The sequence below is a fragment of the Alexandromys fortis genome, unplaced genomic scaffold (assembly GCF_014885135.2).
Source record: "Alexandromys fortis isolate MF-2015 unplaced genomic scaffold, M_Fortis_MF-2015_v1.1 scaffold_5, whole genome shotgun sequence".
Classification (NCBI taxonomy): Eukaryota; Metazoa; Chordata; class Mammalia; order Rodentia; family Cricetidae; genus Alexandromys; species Alexandromys fortis.
Window position 1 is genome coordinate 10370843 of NW_026067924.1, and position 22305 is coordinate 10393147.

A 22305-nucleotide genomic window follows, 5' to 3' on the forward strand; every position below is an offset into this window, starting at 1 on the left:
ACAGTGCAGGACTGCCGGTACTTGTGTTAGATCACCATTATGGAAGTTGAAGATGGCACTTAGCTCCTAGAAAAGCTAAAATCTTACAGCTTCTCAAAGCCCAGAGGCCATGTGTCCTGGCAGCACATATCCAGGATAGGTTCCAGCTTGATTCCTGCCAATCAGGTATTGACACATTCAACTGTATGGTTGAATCATGGTTAGAGATGAGAGCAAAGCAATCATTCCAAAAATAGTCACCAAAACAAGGGCAGAAGATTGCTGTGGTCTTCGGAGAAAGGCAGCGCCTCACTTCCTTCCGCAGGGACCATGCCCTTCCAACCACTTCTGTTTCTTGACACGACTGGTAACCAAGGAAGTTCTCTAAAGTTGCTGCTTCTCCTTCCAGGGTAGGCTACTACTTTGTTTTCCTAGTAAAATCTTGCCTCTCTCTTTCTCACTTTTAAAGTCTCACCTCTCTGTGAAATATCAAGAGTCGGGGTAGAAACAACCCCTGGCCTGGGCAGAACAAGCTTGGACCAACTTCCCATTTACACAGTGCTTTCCTGGTCTAACCCTATTTCCGCTGTCCCCTGTCCGACTCCCCACTGAACTGTAGACCTACTCTGTCCCTCCTGAAACAGGCAGGTCTTATAAAGTTACAGCCGGATCCAAGATTTCTCTGTTCTCTGGCAGTGAAGACTAAAGGATGGTTGATATTCCAGCAACTTTTAAAGAAGACTGTCAGTCGGGACAGAAAATACAATCTGCCTCACTGACAAAGAAGATCTGTATACACCAACATGTTTCTGCACAAGCCTGAACCCTGGATTAGATCCCTGGAGTCCAGAATAAAAGAAGAAAACTGACTCCTGGAAGTTGTCCTTTGATCTCCGAAGTGTATAGCATGGCACACACAAGCCCACACTCATGCCCATATGTTAAACACATACACACATATACACAAATAAAATAAAGCATAGGCATATATATTTTGGAGTGAAAAAAAAATAAAACAGGCCTAAAATGATGTCAAAGGTTTATACAGTTATGACAACACAATGGACTGGCAAACGAGAAAGAGCAGGGCACTCCGATCAGCCAGGTTGAGGTCTAGACCGTCCTGCAGGGGAAAGGATGTAAACCACATACGAGCACAGACTGACAGAGAAGAGCTCTCCGGGCAGAGGATGCACATCAGACCGCTGTGACAGCGTGAGGGCAGGGGTGGAAATATCGTGGGAATTTTTAGAGTTAGCATGCATATTTTTACATATAATAACCACATTTTAGATATATTGGATTAATAAAATATTAGAATCAATTTAATGCTGCCTGTTTCTTTACTTGGGTACTGGGTACTTCCACTTCTGATTTGAGACGGAGTCTCATTTGGCCTAGGATTTCACCATGCAGGTCAGACAATCTTGCCTATGAGCTTCCAGAGATTTGCCAACACCTTCCATTTTATGTAGGCTCTGGAGATTAGATCTCAGGTCCTCATGCTTGCATGGCAAATGTTTTACTAAGGCATCTTCTCTACACTCCAGGTGTTCTGTGTGTATGTGTGTGTATGTGTGTATGCTGTGCATGCACACGAGTACATGTATGTGGAGACTAGAGGTAGATGGCCAGTCTTTTCTCCCCGACCTCAAAGTCTCTCCCTGAACCTGGGGCTCCATAATTTGTCTGGACTAGCTGAGCAATGAACTCTGAAGGTCAGTTTATCTCTAGGTCCCTAGCACTGAGGTTATGGATATGCGCCTGTGTTAGTTTTTACATGGTGCGGGGGTCCTGAACGCGGGTCCTCAGGCTCGCCCAGCAGGCACTTTACTGACTGGCCCATCTCCCTAGATTTCAAGTCTTCTTAAAAAGAGCATTCCTGGGGCACCCAGTCTCATGTCTCACAGTAGCACTGGAAAATAACAAGGTGCCTCCACCCGCAGTTTGCAGCGGCCGAGCCAGTTAGGATTTCTGCAGACTCACGTCTCCACCTCAGGATAGTAGCTATGCAAGGACAGCAGCAACTCCACAGATGCTCTCAAGTGTTCACTTATTTCCTGCAGAATCCCACATTTGCTTTTCAGTTGGCCCAAGAACTGCTGGAGCACACACTGCACTTGTTCTTAGTTTCTTCAAATAACACAGAAAAAACTTACAGGTTTTGAGATGGTGAGTCCGCTGCTGGAATGCACAGGTATTTAACTCCCTGTAGAAAGATTAAAAAAATACATATATATATATACATGTATATAAATAAAACTAAAAAAGATGATACAAAGGGGGAATAAAGACTTAAAAGGAACCATTTACTTAGGTCAAAAAACAAAAAAATAAAAAGGAGAAGTTTTTAATCATCTTTTGTTGCCAAGGAACCGAGGAAAAACTTTAATTCAGGTTCCTGATTCTTTTCCACGGGTATCTCAATATTCATGCTTTGGTTTGCAAGCAACATATATAACAAATTTAGACAACATTTGAGGGACTGAAAACAGGAGTTGAGCACGTCAGTGTTGACGTTCACAACTCACCGTAACGTTTGCTCTCATACTGTTTCCTTTGGATCCCGAATATCCCCAGAGGAGGCACTCTTAGCCTATGCCTTAAGAAGGGCTGAAAGCTGTGATGTCCTGCCATAGCCTTCTATGTCATGTTAGTGTTATAAGAACTACAATTCCACTACTGGGCCTTTGAAACCTGAAAACAAAGTCGCTTGCTTTACAGAACACCAAAGGCTTGTATAATAAACTACTATATTTATATCCCCCTAATTTGAGGGGAAAAATTACCAAAGGTAATGATTTAAAATCATGCTGAGCTGGAGTTTTATAAAAGAACAAGGGCTTTACTTTTCTACAGAAAAGACGGACATAGTAGTTCTCAAGTCTTCAGTGTCAATCAGCACAGGGCACACAGATCTTATCAACCTTGGTAATGGAGTGTGGTAAAGGACAGACGAACCATTCATGAGTTTTCTCTCATATCTGGCAAATGTCACAGAATCTTGTCACTAAGTCCTGGACAGCCAGAGAAGAACTAGCTAGTAGGAGAGGTCGGCCTGATGTACAATAATGATACAGAGGTAGCCAAGTTCCCTGGGAGAGGAGGTGACAATGCAACCTGCTTTGTAGATTTGCTTGAAGTCTTTCTGTAACTTTTAGTGCTCATCTGGCCCCCAGGAGGTACGCTGGAGCTGTAACTAGACAGTACAGTACCCACCCTGGGACCAGGCCCTCTAGGTCGGGCAGGCTTACAGAAGGCAGGGACAGAGGACAGCAGCTCAGGCTTCGCGGGTACAGGTGGAGGCAGAATATGGGGAAAGTTATATAATGAGAAAGCTGAGCTGGTCCTTGGACTTTAGCATAGAACCCATTTCTCCGGCTCTTATGAAGAAAACAGAAGCCTCCAACTGCCTCTTAATCTGCCCCTTTTTGCTGACACTGGCTCAGAGTATGACATGCTGTCAGCAAATAAAAACCTGAAAGATACAACCCCCTTCCTTCCCATCTGCCATTATCGGGGGGGGGGGGAGATCATCAGGAAAAAAACTCAAAAATAAAGATTAATTTTCCCTCACCATTTCTGTGCAGCTTTTCAAACTTTGAAAAAAAGAATCAAATTATTTAATCAGGATTTGAAAAAAGTATCATATACAACAGTTATTGTATCTTTTTGTACAGGACTGAGTCTTGGAGATGAGTTTTACCTCTGTTTTCATCCCAGAGCAAATGTACTCTGCCAAGAGTGGGAGCCCATTGGCAGGAAAGGGGAGGGAGGCGGTGGGCTCTGCCTTGTATGACTACACCTGCAGCCCACTGGCCCCTTCTCTTCAGGTTTCCTAGGCTCTTGAGACTGTGTTATGCTGGGAACACCGACCAGTTATTTTAAACATTTAAAGCTCTTCCAAACCTTATGGCATATTAAAAGCATAATTTGAAAAGAAAGGAAGTACTTCTACCAAAAAGGTCCTTTCTGTCCTCTCTTCCACTGAGATAGGGAGTCAGTCTCTCTCTCTCTCTCTCTCTCTCTCTCTCTCTCTCGCTCGCTCGCTCGCTCGCTCTCGCTCTCGCTCTCGCTCTCGCTCTTGAGTGAAAGCAGGCAGTTAGGTGGTCAGGTCCAAATGCTGTGGAACCATTCTTCCCACAGACTCCCTCCATCCTCAGGGCAGTCCGGACGTCCAGAGGACAGGGTTCTCAGGGGCACTACTACCACCTCAACTTAGCTACTCCAGTCAGGCAAAGGGCTAAGTGGACCCTCCAGCACAGCACAAAAAAAATGTCTACCCCTCTCAATGTTGATGGCTAGCCACCACATTCTAGTAGAGTCTAAAGTCAGCCCAGTCTACGTACTAAGAAGATAAACAAAAATAGAGACAATGAAGAGAATGGACAGAGGTTAGGCCAAACAGCGCTTGGCATACTAAGAGTGCATACACCTGGAACACTTGTCACCAGGGTAAATGGGAGTCAATGTGCTTCCTTTAGGTTGTGCTGAATAGGGAGGGCCAGGTTCATATCTGTGCTGCCTGATGCACAGAAGGAAATAAGCTTGGACCCACAAAGTAGAACCTGCCCAGTATTCAGGAAAATCTACCAGCCATAGGAAGCAGGTGGAAGGCATTCTCTCTGTGTGAGTCACAGGATAAGGAGTAACATGTCATTCTAGGCTCCTTGCCCTCATAGTTGAGACAGGCAGGTAGCAGCTTCCCATTCATGCATCTCGCAAAGATGAACATGTGGCTCTCAATTACATTTGAGTACCCTGTGCTGTTAAAGCAAAGCAGAGAAAAAGACAAGACAGTGTAGCATCAAAAACTGTACGTACATATAAGCACAAGAACGTTAACTTCCTGGACGGATGCCCATGGCAGGCATTCACTCCAAGTTTGCATGCTGAGGCTAAATGCTAATCAGATCTGAAAAGATGGCGGCGTGAGAAGAGTGCAGGGTGAGTGTGTGCTGGTAAGTACCATCAGGAAAGGGGGAGAGCTGGGTTTCAGGCCATGAAAAGGGCACCTTGTCTACATACGCTCGAGTGACACTCAAAAGGAACACAAACCACCTCACTATGACCTACAATAACAAATATGCAAATCCAGTCATGGAAGGAGTCAAAACTGTCAAAAAGGCTTAGCTGTTTGCCCCCAAGAGCATATATTTATCGTGACTTAGTCATTAACAAAGCACAGATATCTTTGAGGCCACAGAAGGCAGAACTACAGCTACCTACAACAGGCGTCAGATGCCTGCACATGTGCACAGCTTTTAACAGTTAGTTACTAATTCAGAAAGCAGCACTGAGACCCCTGTGCCACCAGAAAGCTGGGCTGACTTCAAATCACCCTTGGACCCATGTGTGGACTGGATGCTTCCTCTCTGATCTATACGGAGGATTGTACTCCGGAGAGCTTCACAGAGAGATGGATGGAGGGCAGGATGCATTTACTGACATTATGGAAAGAATATCAGAAAGGAGGTTGAAAAAGAACTTAGAAAACTCCAACAACCTGAAAAATCTACAAGTAGTAAAAATAGCAACAGTGTTTCCAGTAGTATGCCGTTTGTTACACATTTTCTGCCTCATGTTCCTTCTAATGTTTTGGAATACATCATAATAAAATTGTTTTTCTGTTGCTTGAAATAAGATGCTTACAGAATAAGGAAAAATAAAACACTGAGCCCTTTCTATGGTGTTTCAGAATAGTAGTGGGCCGGTGGGAAGCCAGTTAGCACTTATGGAGCTATTAAATATCAAGTCACAACTGTTCAAACCACAGAGCAGTTAGTTTCATGTTGTACTGATCTACCTGAGCTTCAAGGGTCACAGTTCCTATAGGAACGTTGGAAGAGCTATTTATTAGCCTAGTGTGGCCTTCTGGGTGGCGGCAGCAGAATATGGATGAAGTGAGCATCATAATCAAGAGACAAGAGAAGGTGCAAACGCTCTGTGCCCACAGAGAACGACTGTGCGTGTTGGATATTCACCACTCCAGGGACCACATGGTGCAAACATCAGAAAAACACAGGATAGAAGTAAAAGAGTTACAAGGGATCTTCCCTGAGAAGCTCCTGCTGAAATTCTTGTATTTGGGTTTTGAAATTACGTCAACAGACAATACTGGGTCAAGAAGAAAGTTCTGAGAGAAATTACATCAACAGACATCACTGGGGAAGAAGAAAGTTCAGAAAGCATACCAGAGGCTTGATCTGAATAAGCCAGAACTGTCATATTCTCAAAAGTTCCACAGATTTTCAGTTTTCTGTTTCAGCAAGTATAATAACCACTCAAAGGTAGGGTTTTTGTCTTTCTTTGGGCCAAAACTAAAAATCACACTTAAAATGATAGACCTGAGAAGCAGGGCCAAGCTTCTGATCACAAAACCAGGAAAGAGGCCAAGCTCTTCCTTGTTTCAAATATGATTTCAAAACTACCAGACACCCAGACAGTAGAGTCTGCTGAGAATCCAGTGACCTGTTTTCAGAAGATGCAGCTAAGCAGGGCCACGCTCTTTCTCACAGGGACGTTAAGATGAAGCACTTAGAAACAGAGCCCTGTCTCACTTCTACAGCCAATGGCCGGACCCTGAGGGCATCACAGACAGCGCATAGGATCTTCCTTACACAGGAGCTAAAGCTGCTCTTCTCATAGGAGAGGCCTAGTGGATATTAGAACCCAGGCAGGCAGTAGGGTGGAGGAATGTGGAGAAGACTGGCAACGGTAAAGGGGATGTCGGAGGCAATGACTCCAGAGTTTGGCAGGGAAATAAACATGGCAACAGCAGAGAGGATGGAGGTGACATGAACTGTTTATATGATTATTGCACATTATATACATGTGGCAAAATATGCACAAATGCTATGTACCTGTTTTAAATAAAACAACACAACTAAATCCTTATAGAAATATTAAAAACAGACGCAAGAGAGTAATTTCTAGAAGGGGCTAGAACGCCATAGAATGGAAAAGTTATTTTAGCTGTCTAAAGAAAAGGATGCTATTATTAGAATTTAGTATTAGAGGCAGGATGGGTGAATCAATGGGGCTTCCTCCTACAAATATGGCATCTTTTTTGATAAACAGGCCCATCCAGAGTTCCAGGAGGCCAGCTAAGCAGATCTTTCAGTTCGAAATACTCAAGTCCTAATGAAACAAGGATAGAATAAGCCTGTAACCCCAGCAAGAACTAATTTCAGCACTGTCCCCAATGACCAATTCTTCACTCCCAGAAAGAAAAAATAGAATTAAAAGGAAAACTGACCTTGCTTGATCAGAAGCCAGACCACAACTTTACCCACTGCTACAAAACCCACAAAGCCAGCTCGGTGCCATTGTACATGTTTTTGACCTCAGTTCTTGGAGGCAGAAGCAGAAGGACCAGAGTCCAAGACCGTTTTCAGCTATCTAACTGGTCTGAGGCTAGCTTGAGCTACATGAGACCCTGCTTCAAAACAGAAACAATCAAAACTCCAAAATCGTGTAGCAAAGGTGTGTTTCACTGGTGGAAACAACTCACAGAACTGAGGAAGTCGATGAAACAGTTTAGTAATCTGAGAGCCTACCTGGTTTGGCTTATACACACCTCCACACTCTAGTAAGGCACTAGTTATCCTAGATCCCTTACCTGTATGTATGTACATATCACCCTCTCTCAAAATAAAGCACATAGCAACTTTGGATCCCTACCTGCTGGGCTACATGTACATCCCCCTTCTGAACAGTAGCAAAAATTGTTTTTTTTTCTACCCCTAAGACAAACAAATTTAGATAGTTTCTATTCAAGTATATTCCCAGTGTATCTAGTATGAAGAATATACACAGTAACGCAAAACTGCCCAAGTAAACTTTCAGGAAGAATCCTCAACTTAGCAGCTTATGCCTATGCAAAATTGGGCATGCATATATTTAAAATGAGACGCATATGGGGACATGCACAGTAGAAAAATAATCTATCATTCAATATAAAACCATCCAAATTATACCCAAAGTAGCCAAAGTTCTTCTTGAGTCCATAAAGAAAGCCCTGAATAATATTCAGGGATCCTTGGACTATCTGTACCCCTGCTCTCTTGCAATGTATTCTGATCTTTTCTACTGTTCTCTGAAAAATTTCCTTGCTACTTTTGCAAATCTGTGTATGCACTCACTTTCAATCCTTTGGATTAGAAGTAAAAAACCTGGAAACACCCAACACCCATACTACACAAGTATCAGCACCACACTCATCTCTAGTATGGTAAAATAAGCATACAGAATGCAAACTTACCACCTTAAATTTATTTTACTTTTTTTATTTTGGCAGAGCTGGAGATTGAGGCAAGGCAAATGCCACACTACTAAATCACTATTCCTAGCCCTCCTTTTATTTTCTATTTTGAGACGGGGTCCAACTAAGTTGTCAAAATTGGCTTTGAACTTTATCCTTCTGCCTTGTCTCCTGAGTAGCTGTAGTTGTAGGTTTGGTTTGTTTGTTAGTGTTGTTAGTGTTGGTTTGGAGACTCTCTATGTTACCCAAGCTGGCCTTGAACTTGTGGACTTAAGGGAATTCCTTGTCTCATCTTTTAAATATCCATGACCACAGATGTAGGCACTGTACCAGGTAACATACTGATATTTCCCGAGTGAACATCTTCATGGCTGCAAATCATCAACATCATGCATATCTGGGTTCCCATTACACACCAACTCCTTTCCCATCCATTAACCCTGCTGATATCCAGTCTTTCCTCTGCCTCTGTGGATCTGAGTACTTTTGCATTTCATCTAAACCGCAAGGTAAGAAAAACTGTGAAAAACTGAATTCTTAGAGACCACAGACCCAGAGATGACAACTGCTGATTTGAAACTTACATTACATGCACATTCTAGGGGAGACCACTTTAATCCCCTTCACATGCCCCCCCCCCTCCGGCAAGAGTGTCTATTCCAGAGAGGCACTGGAGACTGGCACCTCTATGGTGTGTGTAGCCAAATTCAGTGCCTGGTCGATGAGTTTTGATTGATGTCTCTCTTCAATCTAAGGATTTACCCACAGTCTACAACAGCTGAAAAAACTACACTATCAAACAGAAAAGTATAAGTCAAAGTTACTTCCCCAGGAAGAATAATCTAGAAACACTCAGAGTGCGATCTGAGAAGGAATCAGAAGTCAGTATAGAAAGTAAGCAATAGACAATAAGGTCTATATTCTTCGTCACTTTCTTTTTAAATTTCTAGTATCATGGCAAAAATGTCAATGGAATTACTAAATCCCCTCTGAAGATAAACACAGCCTTGTAGTGATACTCCACAACGCAAGCCTCAAGTCTAGATTCTAAACTGAAAAGACGTTTTCTGAAAGTACTCATTTGCCACTGATTCTTCCTGCAGCCTAAATTTAGGCACTATACCACAAATAACAACTTCCAAGAACACTGTGGTCCTTGGTGGGGTTTGGGGGGAGTGGGACGGTCAGAGCAGAGGTAAGATTTAGCCTTGGGCTTGATTTTGTGAGCCAAGATGCAAATAAGAAGTCTCTACACCTGCTGCTTCTTTCAGGTTAGTCAAAAAACGACATACATTTGACTTGTCAGAGCGACAGAAGAGGATTCTGACGTTTATTTTTGTGTAAGGTATTTCAAAGACAGACCGCAGTGGCCTCAGTACAAGGGGTTTCCTCTGGCCCATACGGGATGGATTATAGGAAGGCAATGAGGGAAATCCGGGCTGCCCCACCTCCCCACCTCTTCGGGGTTTGCTTCAGTGTGAGGGTTACTGGTGTACAGCTGTGATTCAGAAAATCTGGGGCCAGTTTTATATGTGCTCCAAACCCAGGCATCCTGCAGTGTACCTTCGTGAAGAGGAAGTGGCCATCCAATCACATCAAAAAGTGATTGTGGAGAAACTGCTACTCAGAAACTAATTAGAGAACATCAATAAGAAAACATTATTTCTGTAAAAGATACATATTTATCTGACCATGTTTGCCTAAAAAAATACTCAGTAGCACCTCTGAATCTGAAAAGTAAAGAAGATCAGAATTTAAGTCCTGGAGTGTGGCCACAGCCCCAGTCTATCACCGTCCCCAGCTTGGCCTGCATGTGAGTCCCACACTCCTCCCGAGCTCTGGTTTCCAGTCTCTGTGATTCCTTCTCCCTCCAGCTCCTCTCAATGGCCTTTCCTCAGCAGACCTTCAACATAGCACAGAGCCTCTTTGCAGGCTTCTCTCACCATGTCGGCTTACAGGGACCTCAGCTCTGGGTTCCAAGTGTCTCCAAGACCCTAGAATGTAGGCGCCTTAGCCCAGCATGCCAGGCTTGGGCTGCTTTATTCCAGATTCTTACAGTGGTAGCCATTTTCTAAGTCTCTCGGCTCTTGCTCCTTGAAAAGCAGTAGCAAATGCCTTTGAGTGAAGAAAAAGATTCTTCGAAAGGGATGCATCTTTAGAATTTCAAAACTGTACGTCCTAAAGGCACAGCCCTTAAGCTGGCTATGAAAGTTGGAGCTGGCTCTAGAATCAATGGCTCCATGCAGCCACACTGGTATCTTCTCTTAGAATGCCTGAACTCCAGCTTTCACTGCCTGATGCTACTAAGGGTCTCAGCAGGACACATGGTAAACATGCTCATCAAGAACGAAAAATTTCGGCAGCCATTAGAATGAGTTGTCATGGATCTAGTTTCTCTGACATTTCTATGAAAAAGTCACACAGAAATACCTTGTTTCTCTGGCTCTTATAACCGCCCACCCCTTCTCTGCTATGATGCCTGAGCTTCAGGTAGGGATGTGCTGCAGATATATCAGCAGGGGCTGGGGACCACACAGTCGCTTATTCTCTCTATTTTGATGGACCGTGGTTCTCTGTAATGGTTGTCATTTGTTGCAATGACTGCCTAGAGAAGATATGAACAAGGATGACAGAAATAGACACGAGAACATGGAATGGGGAAGTCTCATGGGGCATCAACTCTAGACAAAGAGCTACAGGCAACTAAGGAATAATGAGAGCAGGAGAAAAAGGTTTTTCCAGGGAAGAGACCCAAAATTGGTTACCCAACACCAAGTGGTCAACCCTGAAATTATGGATATATATATATATATATATATATATATATGGATTTATATATAAAACACAACAATTAAAGAAATAGAGGCCATAAATTTTAAAGGGAGGATATAAGAAAAAGGTTTGGGGCAAGAAAAAAGGATAAAGAAAATGATGTAATTATATTTTAATTTCAAAAAGAATGGAAAATTGCAACAGGTGAGTATTAAGTATAAGGCAAAGCCATTTGCACACTCTCAGAAGCCATTACACTGGGATAACACAGCTCAAGCTTTATGGCAGCTAGCCTCAGGAATCATGCATGCCATTGTAACAGAGACCTCTTAGGCACTGACAGTAAAGGCAAGGAGGGCAAACTGAGGCCTGTGTTTGCCTAGCACAGTAAAACTTGTTGCTTATACACCATCCCTGGTTCCATGCTTACAGACGAGTGGAGAAGCTTTAACAGAACCTCTACACCCCAAATCCTTATTCTCCTGGCCTTGACAGACAAAAGGGCACTGAGCCCTGGTCTAGGCAGACCCTTTTCATACACCCATTCAGAGGACATGACACTCACTTTCTTTTCCAATGTCATGGTATCTGACTCAGCATACTGCTGGTTTAGAACTGCATTCTTCAGGGACAATAGCTGCACTTCATTCTCTTCTTTACTCTGCTATTGAGTGGGGGGGGGGTTAATAAAACGAGGAACTAAGATCAAAATGTGAATGACCCCAAGTACAATGCTAATATAAAATAGGTGCTCAAGAAATGGCTGACACCAGGTGTGTGATCGGTGGCTCTCACTTGATGGTGGTCCTGCCTATCTGCTCAGCTATCAGCAAACAGTACCACACAGACTAGATAACAGTACCCCAGAAGAGTTATCTGCCCAGCCAGCCTCACTCTCTCAGTGGGACATGCTTGCCCCTTAAGCCCAATGTGTTCCAGAGGGCACAGGGCACAGTGTGGAACAGTATCAGTGCCTCTTCTCAGATGCCACAGCCAATTAGTTCTTGAAGTGCCTCACCCGAGAAAGCCAGAAGGACGGTCTGGCTTACGCCACCACCTCAGGGTTAAGCAGCATCCATGACACCCTAGTCCGGCTTACTGTTCCTTCTCTGGACCCCACCTTGGATGTTTTAGAAGGAGGTAAAGATTGACAGAACTGGGTGTTACTTGTAAGGGCTGGTGAATTCCTTGATTGTGGGGTTCAGGCTCCCAAAAGTAGAGGTCAAATTTAGCAAGTGTTTGAACAACATGAGCAGGGCAAGGAGCTTTCAGAGTAGAAAGGATTCAGGAGCTGAGCAGTTAGAGAGAAGTAAGGAGAGGCTGGCATCTGTCATTTCTCCTCCATACGAAGAGCAGCATCCTTCTGCAATGTGGTCAACTGTGAATGCTGCCAGGGTTGCCATGGTACTGCCTGACATTTACAACATGGTAGGTGCAGCTGGAAGGGCACCTGCACTCTTAGCGCAGGCACCAGTGTCCTCAGGCCTCCCTTTGATGGGCAGTGCTTTATCACACCCCTCCCCCTTCCACTCTGAGTAATCTGATAGGCTATTTTTATTTTGACAGCTGTGTACTCTAGCACTGGGCACAGATGGAAGCCCCGGGCCACCTTGGGCAGAGCTCACTTTGGGGAAGCCCCAGGACAGAGAGCACCAAGGAGTCAGAGGGTCACCAGGGTCTCAGAATGACCAGTTAGAGACACTGATTATAACATCATTGCTCATGCAGAAGCAGGAAGAACAGTAAACAGTTTTCATAAGAAAAGGCAGGGAATCTTAGTTTAAAGGAGCAGCAAACAAAGGAGATGTTCAGAACACTTGCTCCTCCTGGGTTAGCCAGAGGCATTCTTCTTGAGGGTAGACTTCCCACGGGGTGCGGCTGAAGTTCACCATCCTTAATAAGTAATTGCCTTTCCCTGGGACCACAGAGCCGGCTCCTTGGAAAGGAATTCTAACTTAGGGAAATGAGGTTGTATTTGCTACAACGTGCTGGCAAGTTCCTAAGAGTGGGACTCTCGATGTGCTGGCTTGGTTCTGTTCACCCAAGCTACCTCACCCCAGAATCACCAAGTGACAAGGGAGGCAGCTGGTTCTCACTTACAGCCTCCTTGTTCCGGCATGGACCGAGGTTCTCGGCAAAGGAGCCTAGAGTGCTGTGGCTCATCTCACTTTAACTGCAAGAAAGTCTGCGGGAAGAAGGAGAAGTTCCACGCCAGACCTGGTGGTGCAGTCCTGTAACCCCAGCTACTTGCAGGGCCAAGGCAGGATCACAAGTTCAAGGTCTAACTGGGCTAGAATAAATTCAAAGCATAGCCAGTCTCGGCTACTTAATGAGACACTGCCTGAAAACGGTTTTGGAGATGTAATTTAGTGGGGGAGTACTTGCCTAGTTTGCAGAAGACCTAGGTTAAATCCTTAGTAAGACAAAAGAAAAAAATGGAAAAAAAAATGAATGAAGGGAGGGAGAGAAGGAGGAAAAGAACTAAGAAAAGAGAGAGGTTTTAAGATATTGGGAACATAGTGAGTCCAGCACTGTGAACCATGGCAGTTTGACCTTCTATAACTTTGACCTTGCATTGTTTTCTTTCCCATCAAAGAGGTCAAAGGTGGCCAATATTCCTCCTGGTCTGTAACCAAGGCTAGAAATTGGTAACTGTTGCGGTTATGGTAGCAACTGAAAGGGGCAAGTGATGTCTCAGTGCCCATCCAGGGGCAGATGCCATCCTCCCCAACACACACAAGTCCCCAGAACATCCCAGGGACTCGGGCTACAGGGAGGGAGCACATTTCAAATGCATTCTGGACACAGCTTGTTTGTCCGGCCTGCACTGAGGAACCAGCTACACTATTATTGCTTCACACTCAGAAGTTTAAATAAGTTGCATCACTTCCCTTGCAGGTGTGGGCAGAAACTGATCCACCTGTGTCACTATCCAGCAATGAATTAAGAGAACCTGAAAATAGCAAATTTGCTTAAACTAATCTTAAGTAAACCTGGATCCATTTTAACAATCATCTTTCCTATGGTGAAGAACAATAATGGTGTTCATAGTAACCTTGAGCCCCAATTTAGCTCTTACCACTGAACAGTTTCCACTTGCCATTCAAACTTGTGATTGTAGATTCTGAGGCCTCTTCCTAAAGAGCCTGCAGCACATAGAGCCCCTTGGGATAGACACTGGCCTGCTCATCACAGTGCTCAGAGTGTCTCGTGTGTGCCAGTCATACACTGTACCATCCCAATCCAGAGACAGAGACACACTTTCCCTCTCTAGATGCTATCTGGTTACTTCCACCAAACTGAGCCAGTCTTTAAACACCTTTAGGCCTCACATGCCCATTAAACCCTGTCCCATTTGCTTTATATGTAACATAACTTCTTATTTTGGTCACCTGTAATAGCCACATGAGTAAGGGTCTCCCAAGCTGAGGGTCCATAACAAAGGAACTAGAGACTTAGGTAAAACAAAATGTAAACCCTACACTTAGTCCAGGGTCAGACTACCCTGTGATGCACCTGCAGAGAATCACAAAGATGATAACCAGAAGAATGGAGAGAAACTAGAATGTACAAGGACTTAACAGGAATGACACACACAGAGCTACTTCACAGTGTGGATCCGGGGCTGCAGACATCCTCTGCTATGCTTCCAACACAATAATGGAACAAACGATTTTCTGGTCTTCCTAGCTTGGTATTTCCTTCTATGGTTTTATTCAAAACCAATGAAGTGGCTGTATATTTTACAGAAAAGAGGTTCAAATATTTGTGTTCAACCAACACTTTCTCCGGAGCAATGAATGGACCTGCATTTCCAACAAACTTTGGAATACAGCAGAGGCATGTCATTCAGAGCTCTAGGGTGTGTGCAAATCCACCCATGGCCCAAGTGCCTGCCCCATGAAGCTATTATGTAAGCTACTCTGACACCTCCCTTGCCTCACCCCATAACTAAACACTAGATAATTCCTTCCCACTCTACCTGAGAAATGGCTTTCTAGTTTTCAAAGTTGTTTATGAGTTGTCTAAAGGTTAAAGGTTGCTACAACTTTCTGATGGATTATTCCTTCTGTTCTTTATGTGGTTGACCTTTTGGCTTTTATACACATATCATGTGTATGTCTAATAAGACTGCTGTTAGTCCCTCCTTCTTTTGCATCATTTTGCTTCCGAATCTTTCCCTATTCTTTCATTTTCAACATTGCTGTATCATTTTGTGGGAGAATCCCAGATCCAATCTGATCAGTTATTTCTAGAAAACAAATATGACCCCCAGCATTCCAGGTCAAGCCCTTATTTCTAACTAGGAATAAGGCAAGAGCTTCCAAGGGTCTCCAGGACATGAAACTCCTTCCTTCCATTCTATTTCTGCATCTAGACTACTGGAAAAGCAGTCTGCCTGAGTCACTTGACTTGGTGCACAAATCTTGGGCAAGCCTTTATTTCCCACATGACTCTTACGCCTGATGAATAACTGATCATCTGTGAGGTTGCTTTTCCAGCCTGGGCACCCTTATAATGTGTTCTGCTGGGCTTTTGCGGGCCAGGACACACCCTGCCTCTGTATGCCCATATCACCACACGCAGTATTCTTTACTAGGAAACATACCTAAACTCAACCATCCTCTCCATCACCACCTAGCAAACTGATTATCTTCCAGAAGCAAACATAATTGGTTGGTATAATCTCGTCAACTGTCATATCCTCCTGGGTGTCTTGTGGCCCCTTATATCTGGCAGATACTTGCAACTCTGCAGCACTATGAAGACATGTATGCCTGCATCAGTATGGAAGCCCTTATTTCTCTTTGTGCTCCCTATACTAGGTAGGCTCGTGAGCAAGAGTACTACAGAGAAGTTTGAAGAAGAGGGACAAGGTGCTTGTAAAACGTCTGGCCCCACTGTCAGGAGACAGACATGGAGCTCCTTCATTCTGGAGGTTAAAAAACATCATTTCCCCCCAAGAATAAATCTGGTATTGGGGCTCCAGCCTTTCTTCTGTCCCATGCAGCCTTATACTAGTGCTCCGTTTGCAAATCAGCTGCTCGCAGAAACAGGCAGATAGGAGTAAATCTCTTCTGTACTTGGCTGCCCCCACACAAGAAACTCAGACAGCTGGATTTAAGAAAGAGCAATTACTAGACAGTTTTCGATCCTTACAGTAATTATTTCTATTTGAGTCATATCTATTTAAGTCTGGGGTTAACTTCAAACAAATTTGCTTGAACACACGAAAGGCCCTGCAATCTCTGAGCAGAATAGGTACCACTGATTTTTTAGATGACACTCGAAATTCTCCTAGAGAAGTGAGAACCAGCTGAGGTTGCTAGAAACAACCATCAATCAGAACATAATCCCAGGGCAAACAGCAGCTTGTTTCCAAAGGCACTGGGCTTCACTACCAGCTGGGAAGACGGGTGGATGTGCAATGCTAATAGGAAACAAAACCACGCAGGTTAATGGAGACAGTGACCATCTAAAGCAGGAACCCTGGTCCAGTGCTTTAAGCTGCAGCACAAGGCCAATCTGTGAACCCCAAAAGCAAAGCATAAATGCACTCATATCCAGTCAACCCAGTAGAAACACTGTTTTGATGTTCAAAATAAAGCCTCTGTCATGACAGACATGTCCTGGGCTAGCTTCTGCCTTTGAAGATTAAGACAACTTGAAGTGGGTGATGCACTTTCTTTGCATCTGCTGACCACAGACCACAAAGGATGTTTGATACCATATATCACACATGTGTCCACGGCACACAGTGATAAAAAATGCAGTATCTTGTCAGGCTGAGTCTGATTGATATGCATAACCATCTACCTGCTGTTGCTACAGGCACCGAGAGCATTGGCTCAGCAACCTTTCCTTCCCACCACAGGCTGCCTAAAACCACCTGCATATCAGAATTTACATACAACTCAGAACCGTAGCAGAACTTCAGGTATGAAGTAGCAATGAAATAATTTTATGGTTGGGAGTCATTGCAACATGAGAAACTGTATCAAAGGGTCACAGCATTAGAAAGGTTGAGGACCATTGCTCTTAGGAACAAGTAAAGTAAGGAATAAGAGAACGTAATAAAACAATACCCCATTCTTGGGAGTCTGGTACCATCCTTTCAGAACCTTGCCTGTGTATTTACAACTTTATATATGTAAAAGAAATAAATGCTGATTTTGAAATTTACATAAATGAGATCATACTGTAGATATTTGCTACTATTGTTTCTGTTTCTTAATGAGATCTTTCTTTAAATGCACAGACATCCCCTCTTTTGGAATTGCTTCAAGTAGTTTTGCATATGCGTTGGCTGATACTAACTCCACTGCTACACCATTACCAAGAGTGTCTGTGAACTTCTGCACCCAAACATCTGCACACCTCTGTGTGTTTAAAATGAATGGCTTTGGGAGTCCATTCTCCTAGGAGAAATGCGACTTAACAGTTTCCACAACTTGGGATAAGCCTGAACATGCACTCTGCCCGCTAGGTCTCTGTGGCCTAACACACAGAGGAGTGCAGTGGTCACCAGACAAGAGAGGCTGAGGAGGAGGTAACACCTGGGTGTGTGCCTGGGTAGATGCCCTTCTTATCCAGAACACAAATTTCTACCTCAGTTTCTATGATTTTACTGTAGGCTCCACGAAGTCTGAGACCATCTCTTTCAACTCCATGTGCCTACCTTGAACATGGCAAAGTTTCTATGGACTGACTATTATGAAGATGCGTCATCTTTTTTATAGATTTAATCTTCCATTGCCAATCAAATGTCATGAGGAAGTCACTGACCCTTCTGAGGGGATTATAGGTTAGTGATTCTGCAAAAGAGGCCTGGGCAGCACCACAAAACCAAATCCCGTGTACACCACTACTTTCTGGCAAGGCAGGAACTGCGACAGCAGCCCGTGGGAGGGAGGCTGTAACACACTAATCAGAGCCTCTTGCACCACAAGCTCCAGACATGAGGAAATCACTGTTGACACAGGCCTGCTTTCCTACACCAATGAGCCACATGTGACCAAACACATGGTTTCTCACTTTGGGATGGGGCTTCAAATAGACACAGTTCTTTGACCAGCATCTACATCCCTGTGTGCCAGACTAAGCTGCACACCACTGGAACCAAAGAAAGCTGCCACAAAGACAGCCGCCTACCTGCGGGTTCAAGACTGTTACATGGACCAAAAAGACTCTGAGCATCAAACAAATGTTGTCACAGATGGACAAATTTCATATCCCAACTAAGAACACAAAGTGTAGACACTACAGAAATGGAAAGACGCCTAGGATGGGATTTTGAAGGAAAGGAGACAAGATGAAGACAGAGGAGTACCGTGTGGTCTCATTCTCTTGTCCAGGGAGATAGCACATGCAGCAGTGATTACCGAAGCTGACGAAAGGGGCTGGACTGCATCAGTATTCCCTGCATTCATGCGTTATCATTCTGAACCACACTGGCAAGAAGGGACGAACAGGAGCATTTTCCCTTAAACTTTAAACAACATTTAACACTGGTTCTGCCTTGCTTCATATTTCAGAAGCCAACAAAACTTCTTAGGAGACCGAGACAGAATAGGGAATGTAAACCAGACTGGGATTCACAGTGAGAATTGATCACACAATGAATGAATGAATGCACAAATGCCTATCTATGAAAACATGATGGTTATTGCCTAACATATATACGAAAAGGGTTCAAAATACAAAACTCAAGCTTAAAAACAAAAACATTCAACCCAAATTCCAGCTAATACAATCTACCTGCTAAACACGTAACACACAAATATATAAATTTTGTTCCTCTATCGAGTTCATCAATGCAAAATTAAATTCTTTGATATGAAGACGCTGTGTGAGGGAACGAGAACACTGGTAAAACATTTCTATTAATAGTGAAAAGTAGTTGTTTCCTGCAGGTGCTGGCAAATACATAGAACGAAAAATGAAACAAACTCTGAATTTTTACATCAGAAAGACAGGCTGCTGTTTCTTTTCTCAGGGGAAGGGAGAAACCTTTCATTGCTCAATATTACTTCCTCAGCACCCACGAACATTATTGAGCTTCTAATTGGAAAAAAAATTAACATTATTAACCTCTCCTCAATGCTGAAGCAATCTTTAGGTTCTGAAGACACCAAGCTAATGCTAGTCTCTCAAATAAGGAAACACTTCTGTGCGTGCGTGTGTGTGTGTGTGTGTGTGTGATCGCATGTATTCGTGTATATGCTGTTGCACATGTGTGAGCATGTAAGTGGAGGTAGAAGGGCGATCTCAGGTGCTGTTCTTCAGGTGATGTCTACCATTTTTTAAAACAAGGTGTCTCTTTAGCCTGGAGCTTGCCAACAAGACTAGGCTAGCCACCCAGTGTGCTTCAGGGATCTGTCTGCCTCCCCAGTGTTGGGATGAAACACAGAAACCACCATGCCTGGTTTTAACATCAGTTCAGGAGATAAAACTCAAGTCCTTTTGCAAGCATTGTATTGACTTTCAAGCACTTACTATCCCTGCAATTCATCAAGGAAACACTTAATAAATGCAAACAGTTCTCAGCCACAGCCCAAGCATAGAATCAGATGAAGAATTTTTATACCCTAAATACTGTAACTACAGATCTAGACGGTTTTTATTTGAAATTAATCTATGTGTTGATCGTTTCCCCTATAAATGCATTAGTAACATGTACTTCAGTGATTGACACCAAATCATAGTCTTAAATGATTATGTCCAGGAGAAAGACCCTTGCCTTTATAATGAGAAGACCTCAGAGTCTAACCCTGGCCAGGGCCCATTTGCTGACAGGTGGAGTCACCCCGATAAGTTATATCATAAAAAGTAAGAATAGAGCAGTCTGTTTGCTAGGCTTGGAAGTCTTGAAGGTTCACAAAATCATAGTGAAGTGTCTGGGCCATGCAGAGGGGCTTACATTCTGGTTCTCTCTACCAGTTTTTTTCTGGCCATAACACCATAAGAAGATTAAATGAATTCCTAGTCATTGCTTACGGCCATTCAATGCATGCTCAGTGAAACAACTCCAGATTTATGGGTGGAAAACAGAACTCACCCTCAGGTCTTCAGGTCTGCTGTTCCTGCTTGACTTGAACCTACCATGAGCCACAGCTCTTCTTTCACTAGGCTGCAATAACTGTGAATACTTATAAAATAATCAGAATGTAATCTTGCCTATGGAATAAAGGTTCTGCCCAGGCAGATGGGGGGTGGTGAGCACACTTTCAGTCCTTGCACACACCAGATGCTAAAGTAGCAAATATGCCATTGACTCCCAGCCTCCCTGGGGAAGAGCTGTCTTGGAAAGGAATAAGACTTTAACCAAAAAATGAAATAAAACAGAAATTTTGCTAAATGCAAAGGAGGGTAAAAGAGGGTAGTAAATATTATCAAATCAGGCATGGAAATATCATAATGAAATCCATTAGTTTGGACAACTAATTCGTGCCTGAAAAATAAAAGTGTGCTGGTACTGGGAAGCAGGCACATTTGCACACTGCTAGTGAGAGCTCAATTGGTACACCCCTTCCCTAAAGTGGAAACATCTCTAAACACTACCATTAAAAACACTGGCCATGGCAGCAAAGGACTGTGACAGGGAGCATGCTGGGGAAAAAAAAATCTCTGGCCTAAGACAGAAAGACTAACTTCTCACCAAACTATCTAAAGTAGTCATGGGGCCTTGATGCCTTAGGGCTGTTTACATTTACAACAAGGAGTCAGGAAAGAGCATAAGGTGGGAACCCAGTTCTGCTGGGAACAGTCACACAAAAGGCAGGGCTGGGCTAGGGTGTGGCTCAGTGTTACAGCACCTGCCTAGCATGAATTTGATTTCCAGCAATACACAGGGGTAGGGGCCGTAGGAACAGAAAGGGAATTATAGCTCTTTAGAAGCCCAGAGGGAGCTGGAGTCACTCTATGTGCTTCTCTATTTTTAATTTGTGTGTGAAATGTTTGTCCAGGTTTGTGCATGTACGTGTGTGTAAGAGAGTCCAGATATCAAAGTTAGATGTCTCAATAACCCTTCACCTTATTTCTGAGACAGGGTTACCCGGAACCTGGAGTCTATGGGTTCAGCTAAACTGGCTGATAACAAGTTCCAGGTATTCTTCTGTCTCTGCCTTTCCAGTGCATACACTGCTGGACCTGATGTTTTTTAGGTGGATACTGGGGGATCCAAATTCAAGTCTTCATGCTTGCAAAGCAAGCACTTTGCTGAGCGAGTCATCTCCTCGGCCCCTTTTGTGAGGTTTTTGAGGGTTGTCATTCTGTTATGAGCCTGACCTGGTTCCTAAATGGTTTTAGAGTCACCTCTTCAGAGACAGGGGATGGGGAGGTGTTAAAGCAGCAATGAAGGCCCATTAAGGGAAAACTTTTGGTAAAGAAAACAGAATCTCTGGCCTGGGTAGAGACCTAACAGTCCAGTTGGTCCTGGCCAGTTTCCTGGCCATGGGACCATTCTTAGAAAGGCAGATTCACCTTAAAAACAGACAGAAGAATCAGTCCTCTGATGAGATACCTTCCCTTTCCAGAATTTGTGTCCATAGTACAGCAGCTTACAGGGCCATAGCTGTGCAGCTCTGTGCATCTTCTTGAATTACTTAAGAAGGCCAAGTTCTCCTTGCCTTCGTTCTGTGTGTTCAAAGTGTTCCCTGACATGAGGCTCCCTTCTCTAAAACTGTAGATATTTGTCTGATTTCCATTCCAGTGTGGCAGCATGACTTTTTCCTTCTCTCTTCCACTCTCCTCCTCCAGGCAGTTCCTGAGACCCGTAGCTTGCCTGCACTGCAGTTGTTCTTGAGTTTCAATAAGCAAGCAAGCAAACAAGCAAGCAAGCAAGCAAGCAAAGTGTCTTCATTCTGGAAGATCATCTCAGAAACTCTCTGAGGGCCATAACTGGAGTCCCAGACCTCTTTTCCTGGACTATCTTATTCCATGCACCAGAGGCCACAGAAACCTTGACTCATTGGGAGCACTTCTTCTACTGGCCAAAGACAATGGCTCAGTCACTTTGGAGGCCTGAGATCAGTGGTTTCCCATCTTTCCCTCTAGGCACTTTGGTATGAGTGTTAGATACTTTTGGGAACTTTCTCCAAAACTAATCAAATAATGGCAAGTTGTACGCAGTCAAGCTAAAATCTAACAAAGCATGAGCTCTTTATTTGGTTGAAAAATAAGATCTGTAATGCAGAATGACTAGCCAGGTTTTCATCTGACTGTGGTGGATGCAGTGTAGGGCACTGTACTAGCCACGAGCTGTGACAGGAAGAAGACTGCTACCTTCAGAG

The 22305-nt window shown here is 43.8% G+C and overlaps 1 protein-coding gene across 2 annotated transcripts in view; it reads right to left on the reverse strand.

The window, feature by feature from the left end:
* Nucleotides 1-22305, reverse strand: part of Dusp22 (dual specificity phosphatase 22) — a 52246-nt gene that overhangs the window by 15279 nt on the left and 14662 nt on the right. For both annotated transcript variants that reach the window (XM_050142546.1, XM_050142547.1), the window contains exon 4: nucleotides 2139-2188. In XM_050142546.1, coding sequence (XP_049998503.1) covers nucleotides 2139-2188 — 50 coding nt within the window. The remainder of the gene's footprint in view (nucleotides 1-2138; nucleotides 2189-22305) is intronic.